The 19,944-nt window shown below is 38.0% G+C and overlaps 2 protein-coding genes across 4 annotated transcripts in view; one reads left to right on the top strand and one right to left on the bottom strand.

Annotated features, from left to right (window-relative positions):
• mipol1 (mirror-image polydactyly 1) overlaps positions 1–12,177 on the bottom strand; it is a 146,341-nt gene extending 134,164 nt beyond the window's left edge. For both annotated transcript variants that reach the window (XM_079832306.1, XM_079832307.1), the window contains exon 1: positions 12,049–12,177. The gene's annotated coding sequence lies outside the window, so the exon portion shown is untranslated. The remainder of the gene's footprint in view (positions 1–12,048) is intronic.
• A 577-nt stretch (positions 12,178–12,754) lies between these two features.
• tyro3 (TYRO3 protein tyrosine kinase) overlaps positions 12,755–19,944 on the top strand; it is a 46,359-nt gene continuing 39,169 nt past the window's right edge. The window contains exon 1 of one of the 2 annotated variants that reach the window (XM_079833726.1): positions 12,755–13,086. In XM_079833726.1, coding sequence (XP_079689852.1) covers positions 13,029–13,086 — 58 coding nt within the window. In that variant the 5' untranslated portion in view covers positions 12,755–13,028. The remainder of the gene's footprint in view (positions 13,087–19,944) is intronic. The other variant, XM_079833727.1, reaches the window with a different exon arrangement.

Raw genomic sequence — 19,944 nt, 5'->3', positions numbered from 1 at the left:
AGCCATTAGTGAAATAATGTAGGTAAATACAATAGTAAATACTTCCACAAAGGCTTCAGGTCTCAGGAAAAACAACGTTAGGTCTCAAGTCTTGTACAATTAGGCATCAGGCAAAATTAAATCAAGCAAAAAGTGTGCTTTACCCCACTCCATCCGATGCTCGCCATTGTACTTGGTGATGTGAGGCATGCATGCAGCTGCTTCCTTTTCCATGAAGTTCCCGCCATACAGTTTTTTTTTTTTTGTGCTGAATCTGATTTATGCCAGAGAACTCTTCAGCTATGGAATCAGCAGAGTTTTGGCAACTTTTACGCACCATACGCCTCAGCACTCGGTGATCCCACTCTGACTTGAAGTGTCATGGCTGAGTTGCCAGGAATACACTGAGCTCTTCAGAACAACCCATTTTTTCCACAAGTGTTTGTAAATGCAGACTGCATGGGTAGGTGCTTGATTTTATACACCTGTGGCAATGGGTCTGATTGAAACACCCAATTGCAATAATTAAGAGGTGTGTCCTAATACTTTTGTATTAAACTAAAACTAATGCCACATTTGTGTATTTAAACACATTTCAGAAAACTTGTAATACAAAGCCAGTGTCTTAATGTAACATGATGAATCAATTGGGGAAAGTATGATGATATATTTTAAAGGGGAATTGAGTAATCAACTTTCCCTTGATCAACTTTCCGTCCTTCGGATGAGACATTAAACCGAGGTCTCTGTGGTCATTAAAAATCCCAGGATGTCCTTCGATACAGAGTAGGGGTGTAACCCCGGCATCCTGGGCAAATTTGCTCATTGGCCCCTGTCCATCATGGCCTCCTAATCATCCCCATATATATATAAAATTGGCTTCATCACTCGGTATCCTCTCTACCATAAGCTGGTGTGTGGTGGGCGTTCTGGCGCAATATGGCTGCCGTCGCATCATCCAGGTGGATGCTGCACATTGGTGGTGGTTGAGGAGATTCCCCCCTTCCATGTAAAGCGCTTTGAGTGTCTTTGAATTATTATTAATTATTATTATTGAGCCTTTGATATATAAAAGTTCATCGTGATATAAGAAGTTTCAGAGCTGAAAACGTCCTTGTTAGTCAGGGAAAAGCTTTTATTGACACCAGGCTGTTCAATTTATTGAATTTTGATTTCGACTTCGGCTCCCAACGATCACCAAAATAGTACAATCGAGAAAAAAACTATTATTTTGCCATGTTCTGTTTTGCAAGAACACTCTTATTTTGTCTTGCGTTCTGAATGAAACGCGCACGCGCACATCCGCCCCTCCCGAAGCCACAAACTCTCTCAGGTTGTGACTCGTGTGCATATCATCCGCTAGAATTTAAAAACTCGGCGCGAGTAAAGATGGCAGAAGGAAGGCAGTTACAGCAGCGTTTGGTGAGCAAAAAAGGCAAAACCAACTCCGTTGTCTGGGAACAGTTTGGCTTCGAGGAACTTAGACGACAAGCAGAAACATGCTACGTGCAAGATTTGCTACTTGGTAGTGGCTGCAACGCAAGGGAACACCACGAATTTGTTTAACCACTTGAAAATTAAACACAGAGTGACCTATGACAATCTAATAAAGAAACAAAAACAGCAATCCACAACCCTCTCAACATCCTCCGTAACCCAGGCATCCATAACAGACACACTCTACAACGCAACTCCCTATCCGTTGAATTCGGAAAGGCACAAAAAAATAACTGATTCCGTTTATATTAGCAGCCCTGTTGACTTGAATCATTTTTATTTTGTCTTACATATTAGTTAACTTATTTTCTGTTAATTCTGGGGGCTGATGGTGAGCCAGCCTTTAAAGGTCCCATGGCATGGCATTTTTCTATTATTTTATAATGTTTCCTGAGGTGTACTTATATTGTTAGTATGATTTTTACATCATAAAATGTCATAATTTAGAAATAAAAGGCATTTTGTCTATACTGCTGTTTGCCCTGTGGCTGACTGCCCTGTTTCAAGAGGCGTGTCTGCTGTGAGACTTCAGTAAAAACGCCCACTGTTGTGATTGGCTGACATCTTTGCATTTGAAATGAGCGGAGGGGGCGTGGTTTAACGAGGTCTTCGACGCACGAGCTGCTGCCAGAAAGACGGATGGACCTGAGTTCACTTCTCATCAGTTCTCTCAGCATGTCTCAGTTCAGGGTGAACTGTTGTAGTTACTAGAATATACTTCAGGTTATTAGTTTATTTCTAGTCGGAGGGGCTGTCACTCATGTCAGAAAGTTAGTAACTTTAGTAAATTATGGATCAGCGCTGACTTCGAGACGCGAACCGTTTAGAACGATTCAGTCCGATTTGGTGAACTGGTTCGGTTCACTAAAAAGAACCGATTCAAAAGAATGATTCGTTCGCGAACCGGACATCACGGAGACGGAGCGATTGTAGGGCTGCTCGATTATGGAAAAAATCATAATCACGATTATTTTGGTCAATATTGAAATCACGATTATGTAACACGATTATTTCACATGACTTTGGGAATGTGTTGTATTTATTAAAAATACACCTTTCAACAATTCAATTGAAATTGTAACATTTGTTGTACTTTTTGAACTATTAAAATAAATAATATAACATATATTCAAATCAAAGTATAAAAGTATTCACGTAAAAATGATAATCACAAATAAATAAGATCAACAATATGGTTCGGCTAGATATGCTTTTCAGGTCTAACCTTAGTTTTCAGGTACAGAAATGTCTCAAATGTAAAATAACATTGCATATTTGAGTGCATAAATTAAAGATGAATCCTATTAAACTTACAAAAGCTATTCAATCCGGATCGGATATGCGTCGTCTTTATCGACTGTATAAAGTTCTCTTAAGGCATATACAGACTATGTCTGCTAGGATACTCATCAAGATGGACATGTTGACATACGTTTTGTGTGAGTTTGTCCGTTCAAGAGCAAGACTTGAAAGAGAACTCAGTATTTGCGCGCTGAGAGACGTGTGCGCGCTCTCGGATGAGCGCACACACCGCACAGAGATACATTTCCTCACAGCGCGCGCGGCTTCTCATTCGCGTCTTCTGGCACTAAACCCGGGTGATGACGGTGAAAACGACTGGTCATATTCAAACATATGGCAGCACTCGCATGCATTGAACAAAGTTTACAAAGAGAGAATTATTTGAAAAATATGAGGGGAAAAAGGACGTTTACACGGCACCCCTGCTCTCGTCAGTTTTTGTTTCTTTATTAGATTGTCATAGGTCACTCTGTTTAATTTTCAAGTGGTTAAACAAATTCGTGGTGTTCCCTTGCGTTGCAGCCACTACCATGTAGCAAATCTTCCACGTCGCATGTTTCTGCTCGTCGTCTGATTCCTCGAAGCCAAACCAGACAACGGAGTTGGTTTTGCCTTTTTTGCTCACCAAACGCTGCTGTAACTGCCCTCCTTCTGCCATCTTTACTCGCGCAGAGTTTTTAAATTCCAGCGGATGATATGCACACGAGACTCCCGATCTGAGAAAGTTTGTGGCTTCGGGAGGGGCGGATGAGCGCATGCGCGTTTCATTCAGAACGCAAGGCAAAATAATAGTTTTTTCTCGATTGTACTATTTTGGTGATCGTTGGGAGGCAAAATCGAAATCGAAATCGAAATTCGATTAATTGCACAGCCCTAAGCGATTGCTAACAAAGTTATTTATAGTAACTACTGAGTTGTGAGAGCGCTGTCTGTCAGCGCGAGTTTATTTTGTTTGTATCTGAGAGTTCTGAATAAACACGAGTCCCAGTCACGCCGAGTCCGTCTTCATTATTATTACCAACTTTGTAACACATGCAATGTACCATTACAGCGAGATGAACGAGTTAGTAAGTTTGATTAAAGCATTATTTCTAGATATGTTCCAATCATATGAAAAGCGTCAGTGACGCGCATTGAGTAACTTACACAGCGCAAACAAAGACACAACAGCAGTAATCGAATGTAATCCAGTTTATTGTGGGGAAAGCTGGCTAGCCTAGCCGGATACCCTCACGCTTACCCCCCTTCTGCTTAATCTCACGCCGCGTTTGGTGCCTCCGCTGTGGGCCAGATGCAGTACTGGGGGTCGGGATGTTGAAGGCCGAGCTTCGGCGTGCGTGAGGTTTATCTCTAAAGATGTGGCTCTGCCGATGTTAAGCAGAAACTCCCGACTGTATGCACATTTAAGAACAGATAGACGCGACGAGGACGTACAAAAACACTAACTCACAAGATAGAAAACACGAAAACACCATTCTGTCGGGAGAGAGAGAAGCCGCAGTGTGTGCACGAATAATAAATAATTAGCTACACATCAGAAATCACTGATCACAGATCAGAAGGAACTGAAAAAAGACTTCTGTTTTCATTTGTACATCCAAACACTGAGAAACTGCCAGCATTCACTCGTTCACAACCCATGATCTCTCGAGCGTTTGCATGGGCGTGCCAGATTCTCTGGGCGGAGGAAAGGGAGGTAACCGTTCCTGCTTGGACGTCAAACCAGGAGACTTCAGGATTGGCTCGTCTGGCCTGTCATTTTCTCAAAGGCAGAGAAAGACAGCCAGAACTCGGTTTTACACCGATCAACATTTCTATCCACTTGGGGACAATATTCAGGCTAGGGGAACTCATATTAATGTTGAAATACCTCATAAAATGAAAATTTCATGCCATGGGACCTTTAATATTCTGATCGAGTTACTAGCTGGAATTTGTTGAATATATTTTGCCAAAATGTTGCCTACTTGTTTTCAAGAGATTGTGGAAGTGCACTTTATTGTTGATCTTATTTATTTGTGGTTATCATTTTTACTTGAATACTTTTATACTTTGATTTGAATATGTTATATTATTTATTTTAATAGTTCAAAAAGTACAACAAATGTTACAATTTCAATTTAAGAATTGTTGAAAGGTGTCTTTTTAATAAATGCAGCACATTCCCAAAGTCATGTGAAATAATCGTGTTACATAATCGTGATTTCAATATTGACCAAAATAATCGTGATTATGATTTTTTCCATAATCGAGCAGCCCAACACCAGGCCCAGAAAACGCTCAATCTCAGAATATGTCGACCACTGACGTCATAGAATGCAGAAGCACCACCTCAAGCCCGCCCACCGACTCGTGGAGCTAAACGGGTCGTGCTACCGAACAATAAAGATGCCGGTTCCAGCTCATGTGCGTAAGACATTGCGCGTTTGTTCGCTTCATTTCACCACAGAATCGATTGTAAACAAGATACAGGTCGAGTATTGCATTTTACAGATCGTTTAATATCTATTGATAACATACCTTAGTATGCTGTCACAGGCTGGAGAAGGTGTTATTGGTTAATTCGTGATCAGACTCGGACTTGTAACGCCAGTGCTCGCAAAGCCCAACGTCCCGGGGCTATGCGTTTTTCAGACGGGCTACCAAATGTATCACCGGCCTGCCGACGGGATATCTTAAATAGTGAAAGAATATTCCTTTCTTGCATGCGTGTGTGTGTGTGTGTACGGTTTGCAGTTATATTCACTGATCGGGCGGGCAAAGTAATACAAAAATAACATTCCAATCAATCGCGGGTGGATGAGAGATGAATCATTGTGTTTATTTGAGCCCTGTGAGCGTTTCCCCAGACGCTTTCAAAACAATCCCCACATGTACTGAGGGGAGCTGAAGCTCATTAAATATGTAAATCTTATCCAATCCTAGCCGTGGGCATTTACTTCCAAGTCTTCAGTGTAGGGCTGTCACTTTTTATTCGATATTCGAATATGCATTCGAACATGATGTGAAATATCCGTAATCGAACTATAAATAAACCATCCGGTTTTTAAAGTGCCATGCAGAGTCCTGCACGGGTGCGGGTACCCGCGGATATTGCTGAAACGGGTGAAAAACATCCTAACTTTGTCGGATATGGGTGCGGGTCGGGTCAGACAAGGGAGAACACAGGTCTAAACACGGGTTTTAAACAGTCACGTGCAAACGAATATATATAAAAAAATATATGCATGTATATTGTAGATGTACAAAATACATCTACAATACATATGCCTTGCCTGTATTTCAAGATGATAAAATAATTTCAAATCCATATTAGTTTATTTGTGCCCGCGCAGTAGGGGTGTGCATTGGGACTGCCCTCACAATTCGATTCGATTACGATTCACCAGGTAACGATTCGATTCAATTTGATTCTACGATGCATTGCGATGCATCAAAATTCTACTGCACACTTTTAATCAGTCATGAGGCAATACAAGCAGTCAGATATTGAACAACAGATTTTATTGGCTGCTATGTGTGTATTATCACTCTCCTGTATCTTTGACATAAATGTCATTAAATAAAATAAAATTGAATGGTACAGGGTATTGGATATGGCATTTTCAAACCTGAAAAAGAAAACATAAATCACTGCTTTCAGTGCTTTGAATGAGAAATGTTTCTCTTCTCTGCTTTAGAACCATTTGAAATTAAATAGAGCAATAATAACAGCCAACTTTTTCCAGCAGTGTACATAAGTGTTTTAATTAATCAGTAATCTCCCTCCGCCTTGGCCATCTTGATTGTTGTTGTTGTTATGACCCCGGAAGTAATTGAAACTTCACAACTTTATTGTCCAACTCAAGGCCAGAAAATAAACGATGACATAATCGATTATGGCACTTAGCCGCATCGATGCTGAATCGTGCATGCCCCGTATTGCCGAATCGATTATTGTTGACACCACTACCGCGCAGCACGCGCGCACCCTCCCAGGAGAATCAGCCTGCGATCTGCCTGCACTCATCGAGATGGATCCAGAAGAGTTGAAGAAAAGATAGCCGCAAATGTGGAAGTTCATCGCTGAGGAAGCGCGCAGATAATTGTGGTAACAAACCAAGCACACGCAGTTCTAATGAACAGTATTTTTGTTTGGTATCTTAATAACACTGTCTTAGTACATTAAGCCACGTTAAGCGTTTTCTTATAGCCTAATGGTTTTCTATGGGAGAAAAATGCTTAACGTGGAATTAACGTGGGTTGGGGCGCTCGTAGATATTCGATTATATTCGAATACATTGCTTGATATTTGATATCCGTTCGAATTAGATTTTTCTCAAAAATGAAAGCCCTACTTTTAGGATCGATTTTAAAGTGCTATTACTTGTATATAAATCACTCAATGACCTAGGATAGTTTTAATTATACTGTTTATTTTTATCTTTCAATATTTTCTTTATTTTTATTTCTTTTATAACTGTTTTAATATAATTATTATTATAACTTTGTTTTAATCTAACGAATATTTTTATTTCATTTCTGTGTAAAGCACTTTGAAGTTTGAATTGCCACTGTGTATGAAATGTGCTATACAAATAAACTTGCCTTGCCTACTTCAATGCGGCACGCCCATCAAAACCGAGCGTTTTGTCAGAGAGCCTCAAAACCATGGCAGAAAATATAGCCTATTACTTATTCATTATGATGTTTTGAATGTAAAAACCACGCGAACGTCATAAGTTGACCTCAGACAACAGTATAAAAATTTTTAAAAGTCAGTTCATGACCCCTTTAATTAAAATGTTTGCTGTTTACCTGTGGTATCTTGCTTTAAAGAACAAGCACACAGTTAATGTAATAAATACACATGTGAATACTCTGCTAGGAAACGTGTGAATGTGAAGGGAAGAAAGCTCTAGCATCATTTGTTTGCAGACTCTAATAAAATAGTCACAGTTCAAATTGTCTAAAGTACTTTTCTGTACCACTGTTTTCTTTAACCTGTCTTAAGAAGACTTTCTTACAACCACCTAAGCAGCATCACAGAACCATCTGTAGAAAACACAAACAAATATAACACTGTCTTTCAAGTGTCTATGAGACAAACCTTCCTAAATATTACAAACGTCTCTGAGGTGTAGGAGACAAGAAGGTGGCTGTCAGCTGACATTAACAAAGTGTGGCATCTAATTTCTGTTAACTAACTTCATTCCACATGCTACAGACACCTTGCTAAATGCACAATAAATATATGTACTAAATTAAACAATACGTTTCTGCCACCTCACAGATATTTGCATTATGTCTCACTATGCACATCAATGTAACTGGTTAATAACTGAGATGCCATCATACTCACTTTATAGACAGCTCATTCTCCAAAGAAGATATTTTGTGTTTTGCCCTCTGAAGTGCACACTGAACATCCCGTGCCATGCTTCTGATATTCATATATGTGTTAGTGTGTGTAGAAAGCCGGCGTTTTCTAACAGGACACCGTATACTTCATCTCAGCTTGCACATCCCATGCATACGCATGCAACATGATCCATGTGAAAAGACAATGGCTGTGTCTCAAAACCACATCTAACAGGAGTACCCGTGGATGCAAGAGGAAGCTGTCTGAAAGGGATGTCCAGGTACTAACCCAGATTGCATCCAAAAAACATAAAACCACAGCTAACTCACTGCAGAATTAAATGAGCACCTAGACTCTCCTGTTTCCACCAAAACTGTTTGTCGGGAGCTTTAGAGTCAATATTCATGGTCGGGTTACTTTAGCTAAACCTTTGGTCACTCGTACCAATGCGAAATGTTAGTTTCAATGGTGCCAACATTGCAAATCTTGGGCTGTGGACAACGTGAAACATGTATTGTTCTCTGATGAGTCCACCTTCACTGTCTTTCCCACATCCATTGGCTTTACGGTGTGGAGAAGACCCAAAGAGACCTGACAGTGAAGCACAGGGGTGGATCAGTGATGGATTTAGCTACAATATCATGGCATTCCCTTCTGTGCATGATGGGCATGTCACTGCCAAGGACTACCGAACCATTCTGGAGGACCATGTGCACATAACGGTGCAAACAATGCACCAATACACACAGCAAGACCTGTAACAGAATGGTTTGGCCTGACATCTTCCATGGCCTGCACAGTCACCAGATCTAAATATTTTTGAGCCACTTTTGGGTGTTTTGGAGGAGTGTTTTGGAAACAACAAAAGTTATAATAGATAAATTAAATTAAATGTTTTTTTAAAAAACATGATTCTCAATTATTTATATTCACGATTGTATAGTATTTGTACACCCTTTACATTTTTATTTCAATGTTGTAATTAGCATTTATTCATTAAATTTTTTATTCAATTTGAAGCAGATTTGTTACGTGACAGCATTGATTCAAGTTTCTTAAGGGTTAAGTTCAAGTTCTCTGCATCTCCTGCGCTGCATCAAGCCACTCCCAAAATATCCATCACCATTCAAATGAATGCACGGGTTCAGAGTAACTGTACAGCAGAGGTGGACAAAGTACACAACTCTATACTTGAGTAAAAGTAAAAGTACAACTGGTCAAATATTACTCCGTTACAAGTGAAAGTTCTAAAAACAGATTTTTACTTAAGTAAAAGTGCAGAAGTATTTGTTTTTAAAAGTACTTAAGTATCAAAAGTACATTTTCTTTTGTATGTCAATGCATTATTTTATTATTGTTGCATTGTTGTATAAATGCACTCTATGCCATCATGGTGGTCTAAGCCAGTCAGTGATGCTCCATCCGACATGCTAGCATACGACTACCTTAAACTCATTTCACAGACATCCCAACCTGCAAAATGTCATTTCATTTAATTTCAGGGAATGCATGGACCCTATACTCTGATACGCATCCGATATTCTCCCAACTGTTTACTCTTCTCTTTCTCCCAGACATTTACATTTTTTAACATTTTATGAGACATGCGTCAAGTATATGCCAACTAAACTAATCTTTAATCTTTTGAGAAAACTGAAACACACTTTTTAAGTATGGCCTTGGGTGCACAAACTGTGCCAAGGAACAGTCTTCTTCCATTTTGCTATAAACTGATCAGTGTTCAAAAAATTGTTAGGAAACTTCACATGACCCTACATGAGTGATTACTGATAGGCTGTCTGCAAAAAACAAAAAACAAAACTTTAAAAGAAGAAAAAATTCATCCACTGACTTTCAAAGCTACAGAAACGACTTTCGTCTTTGAGGACCTTGATAGAAATGTAGTGGAGTAAAAAGTACGATATTTGTCTTTTAAATGTAGTGAAGTTAAAGTAAAAGTATCCCTAAAAAATAATACTCCAGTAAAGTACAGATACTCAAAAAGTGTACTTAAGTACAGTACTCAAGTAAATGTACTTAGTTACTGACCACCTCTGTGTAAGACTCCAAAATACATTTACATTTACATTTAGCAGACGTTTTTATCCAAAGCGACTTACAAAGTAATTATTCCATCAGAAATAAATCTCTCAATCAAGTGGCTGTGTCTATAGTATTATACACGACATTATAATCGGTGTCGCCTTTGGCTTGGCTTGCTCAGTTGGGGACACAAAATTTTTCAACTAGATATCCAAATAAATCTAATTAGTAAACTAATTTAACCATATAAACTAAATTACTGATCTAATTGCTGATCTAATGGCCACATTGTCACTGTATGATAATTGAAATGAGCTAGATGACATCACCATTTTCTCTGGAGCGGCTGTACGGCCGAATAAAATTCTGTTGCATTATTTTCCTGTTTAACACTGTAAAGCTGCTTTGAAACAATTTGCATTGTGAAAAGCACTATATAAATAAAGTTGACTTGACTTGACTATAATATTATTTTCAAATAAATGTCTTATATTATTTAAAATTATTATTGCCCCTGGTTCAGTAAGGAACTCTTGTAGGCCTAATTAAGTAGCAGTCAGTGGCTGGGACAGATTTTAAGCATCAACGCTGCTTAAAAATATGCAATCTAACTGTATACATTAAATGAGCCAGCTCCAGAGCAGGTTTAAGCTTACGGACCTGTTGCTATGACAGTAAGTCCAGGATGAGCTTCGAAGAAATCAAACAATCAACAATCAAATCCAGCTAACTGAGTTAGCGACGTACGAAGAACGGACCCCAGGTGTTTTATTTATCATGTTATTGTCATGGTGTTCTTTGCAGGACATTTGAGTACCATCTAAATACAATATATTAATTTATGGTGATTGATAATAATTTAGTTACATTGTGTTTATATGGGTCAATGATCAGCAAAGATGTCTGAGATTACTTTTTTAATTTCTCAATGTGCCATTTTTGTAAAAAGGTCCAAATGCGGTAATAAAATATAATAATAATCTTGGCACACCCATAAACGTGTACATCAAATGGCCACAGTGATATTAATTTAGTGGATTTTTCAAATAATATTTTTTTAATGAAATATGTCCACTGTTTATATAAATAATAAATTAATTACACTTACTAATTAAAAAATTTATTTTATTAATTGCATTATTTATTGCATATAATAAAATTTCTACTATATATATATATATATATATATATATATATATATATATATATATATATATATATATATATATATATATATATATATATATATAAATATATATAAATATATATATATATATATATATATATATATATATATATATAAATATATATAAATATATATATATATATATATATATATATATATATATATATAAATATATATAAATATATATATATATATATATATATATATATATATATATATATATATATATATATATATATTAGTAGAATTTTTATTTTATTTTTAAATTAACAAATCCAGACAAAATGAGTTCGATTGAATTGACTCAAAGTACAATAGTATCAGCAAACCAAAAAACTGCTGTCTATGTAGGTAGCGCACTACGTGTTGAGACAAAGCCCTTGAATCCATCCAAACCGCGACGCACTAGTAGGCTATACTTGTAACAAAGTAACACTTGACTAAAGCCAGTGTCTTTCAAACAGATCTAATGTGTTACTATTATCATTTCAAGACAAGACAAGACAAGACGTAACTAGTCAAAGCAGTCAAACTAGTTGCCTTTACCTTGCTGCCTAAATCCCTCCTCGACTGGCGTCAAAATACAAACACTGGCTTTATCTTCTTCAACTTCATTAGTCATTCAGTGAAAGCATGAATAATAATGCAATGAGACATCGATAGGAGTTGTCATTGAAAGATGGACCGTCTTCGGACTTACCATTGATAAGCGCTATGGGGACGGCATTCATTTGGTGCTGGTTGAACAGGATTGTTTCCTAAAAGTTTTGGAGGGGAACTTCCTACTACAGTATGCGCAGTCAAGCTTCATTCCGGCCCACCGGCACAGACAGTGCTGGGTTTGACCACTAGAGGCCACTCACCGCTGCTTAACATAGATCATAATAAATAATAATAATCTATCTATCGATTATTATTTTTTTATTTATATAGCCTTTTCTATTGCTACAAAATGTGAAATAATATATATTTTTAAATTGCCAGTATAAAAAAAACAATAATTTAACTTGGCAAAAAGCATGCTGTTTTCAAATATAAAATACATGATATAAGCATCATTCTTAAATTCAGCAGCTTTTTTTCAAAGCACATTTTATTATGAAAAAAGAGATATTTAAACACAGTAATAGTGTGTGAACGAGGATATTGTGAAATATGTTAGACAATAAATATTTTGTTTTCATGGAATTTTACCAAATAAATAGATACATGTAATTATTGATTTATTTATTGATTGATTTAATTAATAAGTAATTCAATGAATTGTTTAATAATGATTTTAGTATTTCAAAATAAACTGGTACATGTAATTGTTGTTTTATTAAATTAATAATTTATTTAATGATTTCATTTGCGCCACGTGACCTACAGGGGGCGCTTATTCCCGACTCTGCGACTCCTGGGATGTTTCCAACTGTTTTTCTAAACCGAGCTGCTTGACTGGAACCATAATCACCGCGTTCGCACGGACTCTGTGAGGATTTATCAAAACAATGAGAAGAATGCCACTTTTACCGGTGTAACTACGAAGGCATGATGAATTACATGCAAGAGAAATGCAACTTTCTGTGAAGTCTATGAATATAATGCGATTTACGAACACCTAATTCATTAATCACCGCTGTTCAAACTTTCCTAAGGTGAGGGAGGTAACTCATCTGTTTAACAGAAGATGTTATAATGGGGGGTTCTCTTTGGTTCCTGCTCTTGTTACTGCACTTCAATGAGGGAATTCACGGTAAGTCTGTTTAATTATAATCGCATAGTTTGTGAACGCAGTGTTTCATTAAACTCATCATCGGTGCTAATGTGTTGACGTGGACACAATGTTTCGAGATAAACATCAGTGTATGTAAGTAGGCTAGCCTACTGTATATGGGACGTTTATTATTAACACAAGCAGCAAGTTCTAATAATCCTCTTTTATAACCTTGCGCATAATAATACCTTTTTTTTTAATGAAACTTGAGGATTGACAGGATTTGCCATTTAAGACTAATGGAAGTATTTAAGCCAGTTCATCTCTGGTTTTGTTATTGTAGTCGAATGTGATAAAGTTGTTTTAATATTTTAACCACTGAAATTGTGTGCAGAGAATGTATTTGAAATCGTGTTTCAAATATATACTTTTTTTTGTTCAGTTAAGTTAAAGAGGCACACTTTTTATTTGTATCAATATTTAACCAAATAAACTTTAGCCATTTAGAGCCTCTATTATTCTGTTACTGGCTGCTGATTGATAGATAGATAGATAGATAGATAGATAGATAGATAGATAGATAGATAGATAGATAGATAGATAGATAGATAGATAGATAGATAGATAGATAGTCATCAACTACTGTACTTTCCTCATTTACCTCTTTCCTTGGGAATGAATGTGATGTTTGATGCAGATGTTCTGGACAGATGTGTGTTGTTGTCACAGTAGATCTTTCAGACATCTGCAGCATGCATGACGTCTGCTGTCCACAATCAGAAGAACTCGCACACTGACAGAGATGCCAGAAATGGTCCCAGTACAATAGACGTCTTAGAAAAGATCACAAAAGCCCGTTGAAGAAAATACTTGTTTATAAAAAATAAAACTTATTTCCAAATTTTTGGGGCATAGTTTACATATTGCACATGTCTTGTTCTGTTTTGTTTTCTCTGGTTTTTTTTTTTTTAATAGACTTGACACTTTTACGCAAAAAAAACTAAGTATGTGATGTGAATTACAGTTGCAAGAATAAGTATGTGAACCGCTTGCAGAATCTGTGAAAATTTGAATTATTTTAACAAAATAAGAGAGATCATAGAAAATGCGTTTTTTTATTTATTTAGTGCTGTCCTGAATGAATAAGATATTTTAAATAAAAAATGTTTAAATGTCGCCCTCAAGACAAAAAAAAAAATAGTTTATTAAAATTACCCGTTCAAAAGTTTATGAACCATTGATTCTCAGTGCTGTGTGTCGTTCCCTGGATGATCCACGGCTGTTTTTTTTTCTGTTTTGTGATGGTTGTTCATGAGTCCCTTGTTTGTCCTGAGCAGTTAAACTGCCCAATGTTCTTCAGAAAAATCCTCCAGGTCCTGCAGATTCTTCAGTTTTCCAGCATCTTTTGAACCCTCTCATCAGGGACTGTATGATTTTGACATCAATTCACACTGAGGACAATTTAGGGACTCAATCACAACAATTAAAAAAGGTTCAAACATTCACAGATGCTCCAGAAGGAAACACAACGCATTAAGAGCCGGGGGGTGAAAACTTTTTGAATTTGAAGATCCAGGTAAATTGTGCTGAATTTGTCTTCCGGCAAACATGTTAGTTTATTCTGTTGCTTCTGAAGGGCAGTATTAATTGAAAAAAATATATATATTTGGAAATCTTCATCCTGTTCAAAAGTTCTCATCCCCCGGCTCTTAATGCGTTGTGTTTCCTTCTGGAGCTATGACATCCTAATATCTCTGGGACTGAACCATATAATCTTCATTTCAAAACTGAAACTAGAAATGTATCGTGTTTCCTTCTATCAAAACAACTGCACACAACAAACTTCTCTTATTTTTCTGAAGTTGCATGTCTGTGACTCAAAAAGACTTTTAAAGATATCTTAATTTAACAATTTCAGATTCTTGTTCCTATTAAACATCACTTATGGAATCTTCATTTCACTAAAATAAAAGTTTGTGAAGAACCAGAATCTAAAAGGATATTAAGATATCAAATACTTCTTGAGTTACAGGCATGCAAACTTAAAGGGTAACTAAACCCTAAACCAACTTTTTTTAGTTAATGATCTGTAATACTGGGGCTTTATTAATGCTGTTCATTGATTCGAGTAAATGTTTTGACATTTGAGTATAAAGTGTTTTAATTCTATAAAATATGGTGTAAAACCGCCAAAGTGCTGCCCTCTTAAGGTTGAACGGTGGCTACTGCAGTTGAATTTTCCTATTGGACGTTGTGGTACATCGTGACGTAGGATGGTACCTCCAACGGCTCACTATCCGCGCCCCTGGCACGAGCTCACCACGCCCTCAGAAATGTTTCCCCCAATCACACGATGAGAACGGCTTCACTCCAGTATGAACTGTCATATTACATGAAGTGGAAACATTATGAATGAAACTCACTTGACACATGCTTTAACATTGTATTGAAGAAAATACGGTTAAATAATGAAGTTGTCAGTACACGTCAGGCTTTTCTTGCGATTTTATTGCCGCCCGTCATGTGTACAGATAATTTTCATACATGAGACGCTCTTTCAAACCCTGACACGCAAGTGGTTGCCGCGGACGCAGATAGATTAGGTCGGTTCTCTTGCGCGGCTGCTTCACTAGCATCGTCGGCATCGGGAGTTAACGCAGTTTGAGCAGCGGCTCGCATTGATAAGGCTCCGGGTTTATGTCTACAGACAATCCACCCTCCTCCACTTCAGGTGAAGGTAGGAGAATGACCGCTCTGTTGCAAAGCTGGCGTCACTCCAGTCATTCTCCATCTTTGCGACTCGCGAGTCTGACAGCTGTCAATCAACCCGTCCCTGCGGGTCTCAGGTGCACGCCCTCCGCTCAGCCCCGCCCTCGGTTCGTCCCCTCTATGTCCGCCGGGCTCTGCCCACTTTTCCAGCTTTTTTTGAAAATTGCCAGTGGGTGGAGTTAAGCTCTGAGCAGGGGTTTAGTTACCCTTTAAAGCAAAAAACATAAACTCTTTCTGATGTTACATCAGCCGAACAGTTGTCCAAATTTGACCCATTGAACATATTTCTGGCCAAAGAGTCGTAGATCTTTAACTTACTATACATATGTGTGTTTGTATATAGAGTTAACTGCCTGATATTGTTTGGTTTCTAATCTTGCATTAGAAACATGCCAAACTTGTTGGATGACCACCGAAATTGGGAGCTTTGTCCCGCGTCCCACAAGACGTAAACAGTGTCCCGCATTTCAATTATGTCTGTATTGTTTATTTTCTTCCTGAAATTACAATACCACAATAGGAAATATAAATCCAAAAATCCATTTGTAAATCCAAATTTATTGTAGTATAGATGGTTTCATCGGAAGCACGCGCATTGCCACAGTTATGGAACTGATCCGAACTTAACTTCCATTAGTCTACATAGTCTGCATAGTCTACAAATCTGTGTTTGTTTATCGGTGTGGCTAGTATGGCGCACTACTCTGTAGAAACACATTTCTGATGTACAGTGGTGAGAACAAGTATTTGATAAACTGCCGATTTAGCAGGTTTGCCCACTTACAAAGCATGTAGAAGTCTGTACTTTTTATCATAGGTACTCTTCAATTGTGAGTGACGGAATCTAAAAATCCAGAAAATCACCTTGTATGATTTTTAAGTAATTAATTAGCATTTTATTGCATGACATAAGTATTTGATACATCAGAAAAGCAGAACTTAATATTTGGTACAGAAACCTTTGTTTGCAATTACAGAGGTCAAACGTTTCCTGTAGTTCTTGACCAGGTTTACACACTGCAGCAGGGATTTTGGCCCACTCCTCCATACAGACCTTCTCCGGATCCTTCAGGTTTCGGGGCTGTCGCTGGGCAATACGGACTTTCAGCTCCCTCCAAAGATTTTCTATTGGGTTCAGGTCTGGAGACCAGCTAGGCCACTCCAGGACCTTGAGATGCTTCTTACGGAGCCACTCCTTAGTTGCCCTGGCTGTGTTTTTCGGGTCGTTGTCATGCTGGAAGACCCAGCCACGACCCATCTTCAATGCTCTTACTGAGGGAAGGAGGTTGTTGGCCAAAATCTTGCGATACATGGCCCCATCCATCCTCCCCTCAATACGGTGCAGTCGTCCTGTCCCCTTTGCAGAAAAGAATGATGTTTCCACCTCCATGCTTCACGGTTGGGATGGTGTTCTTGGGGTTGTACTCATCCTTCTTCTTCTTCCTCCAAACACGGCGAGTGGAGTTTAGACCAAAAAGCTCTATTTTTGACCACATGACCTTCTCCCATTCCTCCTCTGGATCATCCAGATGGTCATTGGCAAACTTCAGATGGGCCTGGACATGCGCCGGCTTGAGCAGGGGGACCTTACCTGCGCTGCAGGATTTTAATCCATGATGGTGTAGTGTGTTACTAATGGTTTTCTTTGGGCGTTTTCACACCTGAAAGTCCGCACCAAGGTCCGAACCGAAGTTCATGTTTTGATACTTTTTATATATTCGGTTAGTTTTGGTTTGGTTTCACATTGCAATTATGTGAGCGGACTAAAGAACTTTACATGACACACTTGCGTCCACTCGTCATCATCTATGTGGGCGGCATCTGGACATTGATTGGTTTGTAAATGGACGTGCGTCTGACGTCAGCGTCTTTGACAAGTTGAATGAACGGACGCATATCGTTGCCACTATTGAACAGTGCGCATTGCTTGACTATTTTTTTATTCGTTACGTTTAAAAGTGGACATTTCAAGCTTTATATACACATATTTATCATGTTTGTGAGGCAAGTAGCCTGCTGAGTTTCGGTTTATTTGAGACCCGCTCCAGTTCATGTGCAAAGCATGTGATCGCTCCCGTGATTATTGTCTGCTATAGACTATTTGCTTCGTATTTATTAAATCCAGGCAATTATCTGATTAAACGTTGATTAAAATTAAGATACAATTTATACAAAACGAAATTCCCATTAAAGAAATGCTTTCTAAGCAAAATCATACAAAATTTCGTTCAAAATTATTTCTGACTTTCTGTCTTCTGACATATTGCGCATATTTTCACTTTTCATAATCAATGTAGCCTAGATTGAATTTTAAAATAACATTAAAATATTTAAACATAAACATGAACTTCCTGTAAATGGTCTGAAAGTACGAACCATACAGAAAATGCTTTCACACAAGAAACGAACCGAACCTTTGTTCAGTTTGATCCGGACCGAGACTACCTCTTTTTGTCGGACCAAATTTTGTCTGTTTGGTCTGGACCGTGGTACGGAAAAGGTTTCACACCTGCAATTTTGATTTGGACCAAACTGAAAAGTCCGAAAATCCGGACCAAACAAGGTAGGTGTGAAAACGCCCTTTGAGACTGTGGTCCCAGCTCTCTTCAGGTCATTGACCAGGTCCTGCCGTGTAGTTCTGGGCTGATCCCTCACCTTCCTAATGATCATTGATGCCCCACAAGGTGAGATCTTGCATAGTTCCCCAGACCAAGGGAGATTGACCGTCATCTTGAACTTCTTCCATTTTCCAATAATTGCGCCAACAGTTGTTGCCTTTTCACCAAGCTGCTTGCCTATTGTCCTGTAGCCCATCCCAGCCTTGTGCAGGTCTACAATTTTATCCCTGATGTCCTTACACAGCTCTCTGGTCTTGGCCATTGTGGAGAGGTTGGATTCTGTTTGATTGAGTTTGTGGACAGGTGTCTTTTTATACAGGTAACGAGTTCAAACAGGCGCAGTTAATACAGGTAATGAGTGGAGAACAGGAGGGCTTCTTAAAGAAAAACTAATAGGTCGTGAGAGCCGGAATTCTTACTGGTTGGTCGGTGATCAAATACTTATGTCATGCAATATAATGCAAATTAATTATTTAAAAATCATACAATGTGATTTCAGGATTTTTGTTTTAGATTCCATCTCTCACAGTTGAAGTGTACCTATGATAAAAATTACAGACTTCTACATGTTTTGTAAGTAGGAAAACCTGCAAAATCGGCAGTGTATCAAATACTTGTTCTCCCCACTGTACTATTCTTGGATAACATGATATAAATATTAACAATCAAGCAGAGAGAATATGACACCAGTGCAAAAACAATGTGTGTTGAAAGCTTCATACATTTCCAGTCTGGCTGCATAAGAGAGAGTTGTATCTTATGTCTTATGTAATTTACTTATTTATTTAGCTTATTATCAGAAATAATCTAATTTAGAGGGACTTCTGGCTGTTACACTTGGCATAAACATGTGATCACCATGTCTGATCAAACAGATCGGATCATTAGTCAATCAGGACACTGCGCGTTTACATTTGTTCACACCAAGTGGTCGCTGTATCTGGATAACTGATCAGATTTCTGTTTCCTGCGAAATATTTCAATTAGATATGTAATAGGCATTTATGAGTGTAAAACAACTTTCGCTTTATCCTCTATCAATGGCAATGCCCATAGAGCACAGGATTTTCGTGATGTATTCATACAATTAATCTCAAGTGTATATATATACAATAGGGTAGAGTGGGGGTGTTTTGTTAAAAATTTACAATTAAGATAATGTTGCACAATTAAAATGAAACCTGACAACGCATAAGAAAGATAACGCAGACTTTGTTGTTATTGATTCTTTGCGGACGGCCGGACGCCTACCGGAAGTTAAGTTTGGGCCACAAAAGCGTGCATTCACAGTAACGTTTGTTTATGTTGTTGCCGTTGAAACTATCTATAAAATTAGATTTTTACCTACTATCCTTTTATTCAGTTCATTCAATTTAGTAGACTGAATAGGTCCCGTAGAGTAAATTACATTGCATCAATCAAACCTGATCAAACTGAATGCCTGTCACAATTAACAAAGCGTATTGATGATTTAAAAGTGTATCATCCAACGTGATGGCAAATGGGCTTT

This window comes from Gobio gobio (genome assembly GCF_949357685.1).
Source record: "Gobio gobio genome assembly, chromosome: 13".
In the NCBI taxonomy this organism is placed as follows: Eukaryota; Metazoa; Chordata; class Actinopteri; order Cypriniformes; family Gobionidae; genus Gobio; species Gobio gobio.
This window is presented reverse-complemented; position numbering and strand designations above follow the sequence as displayed.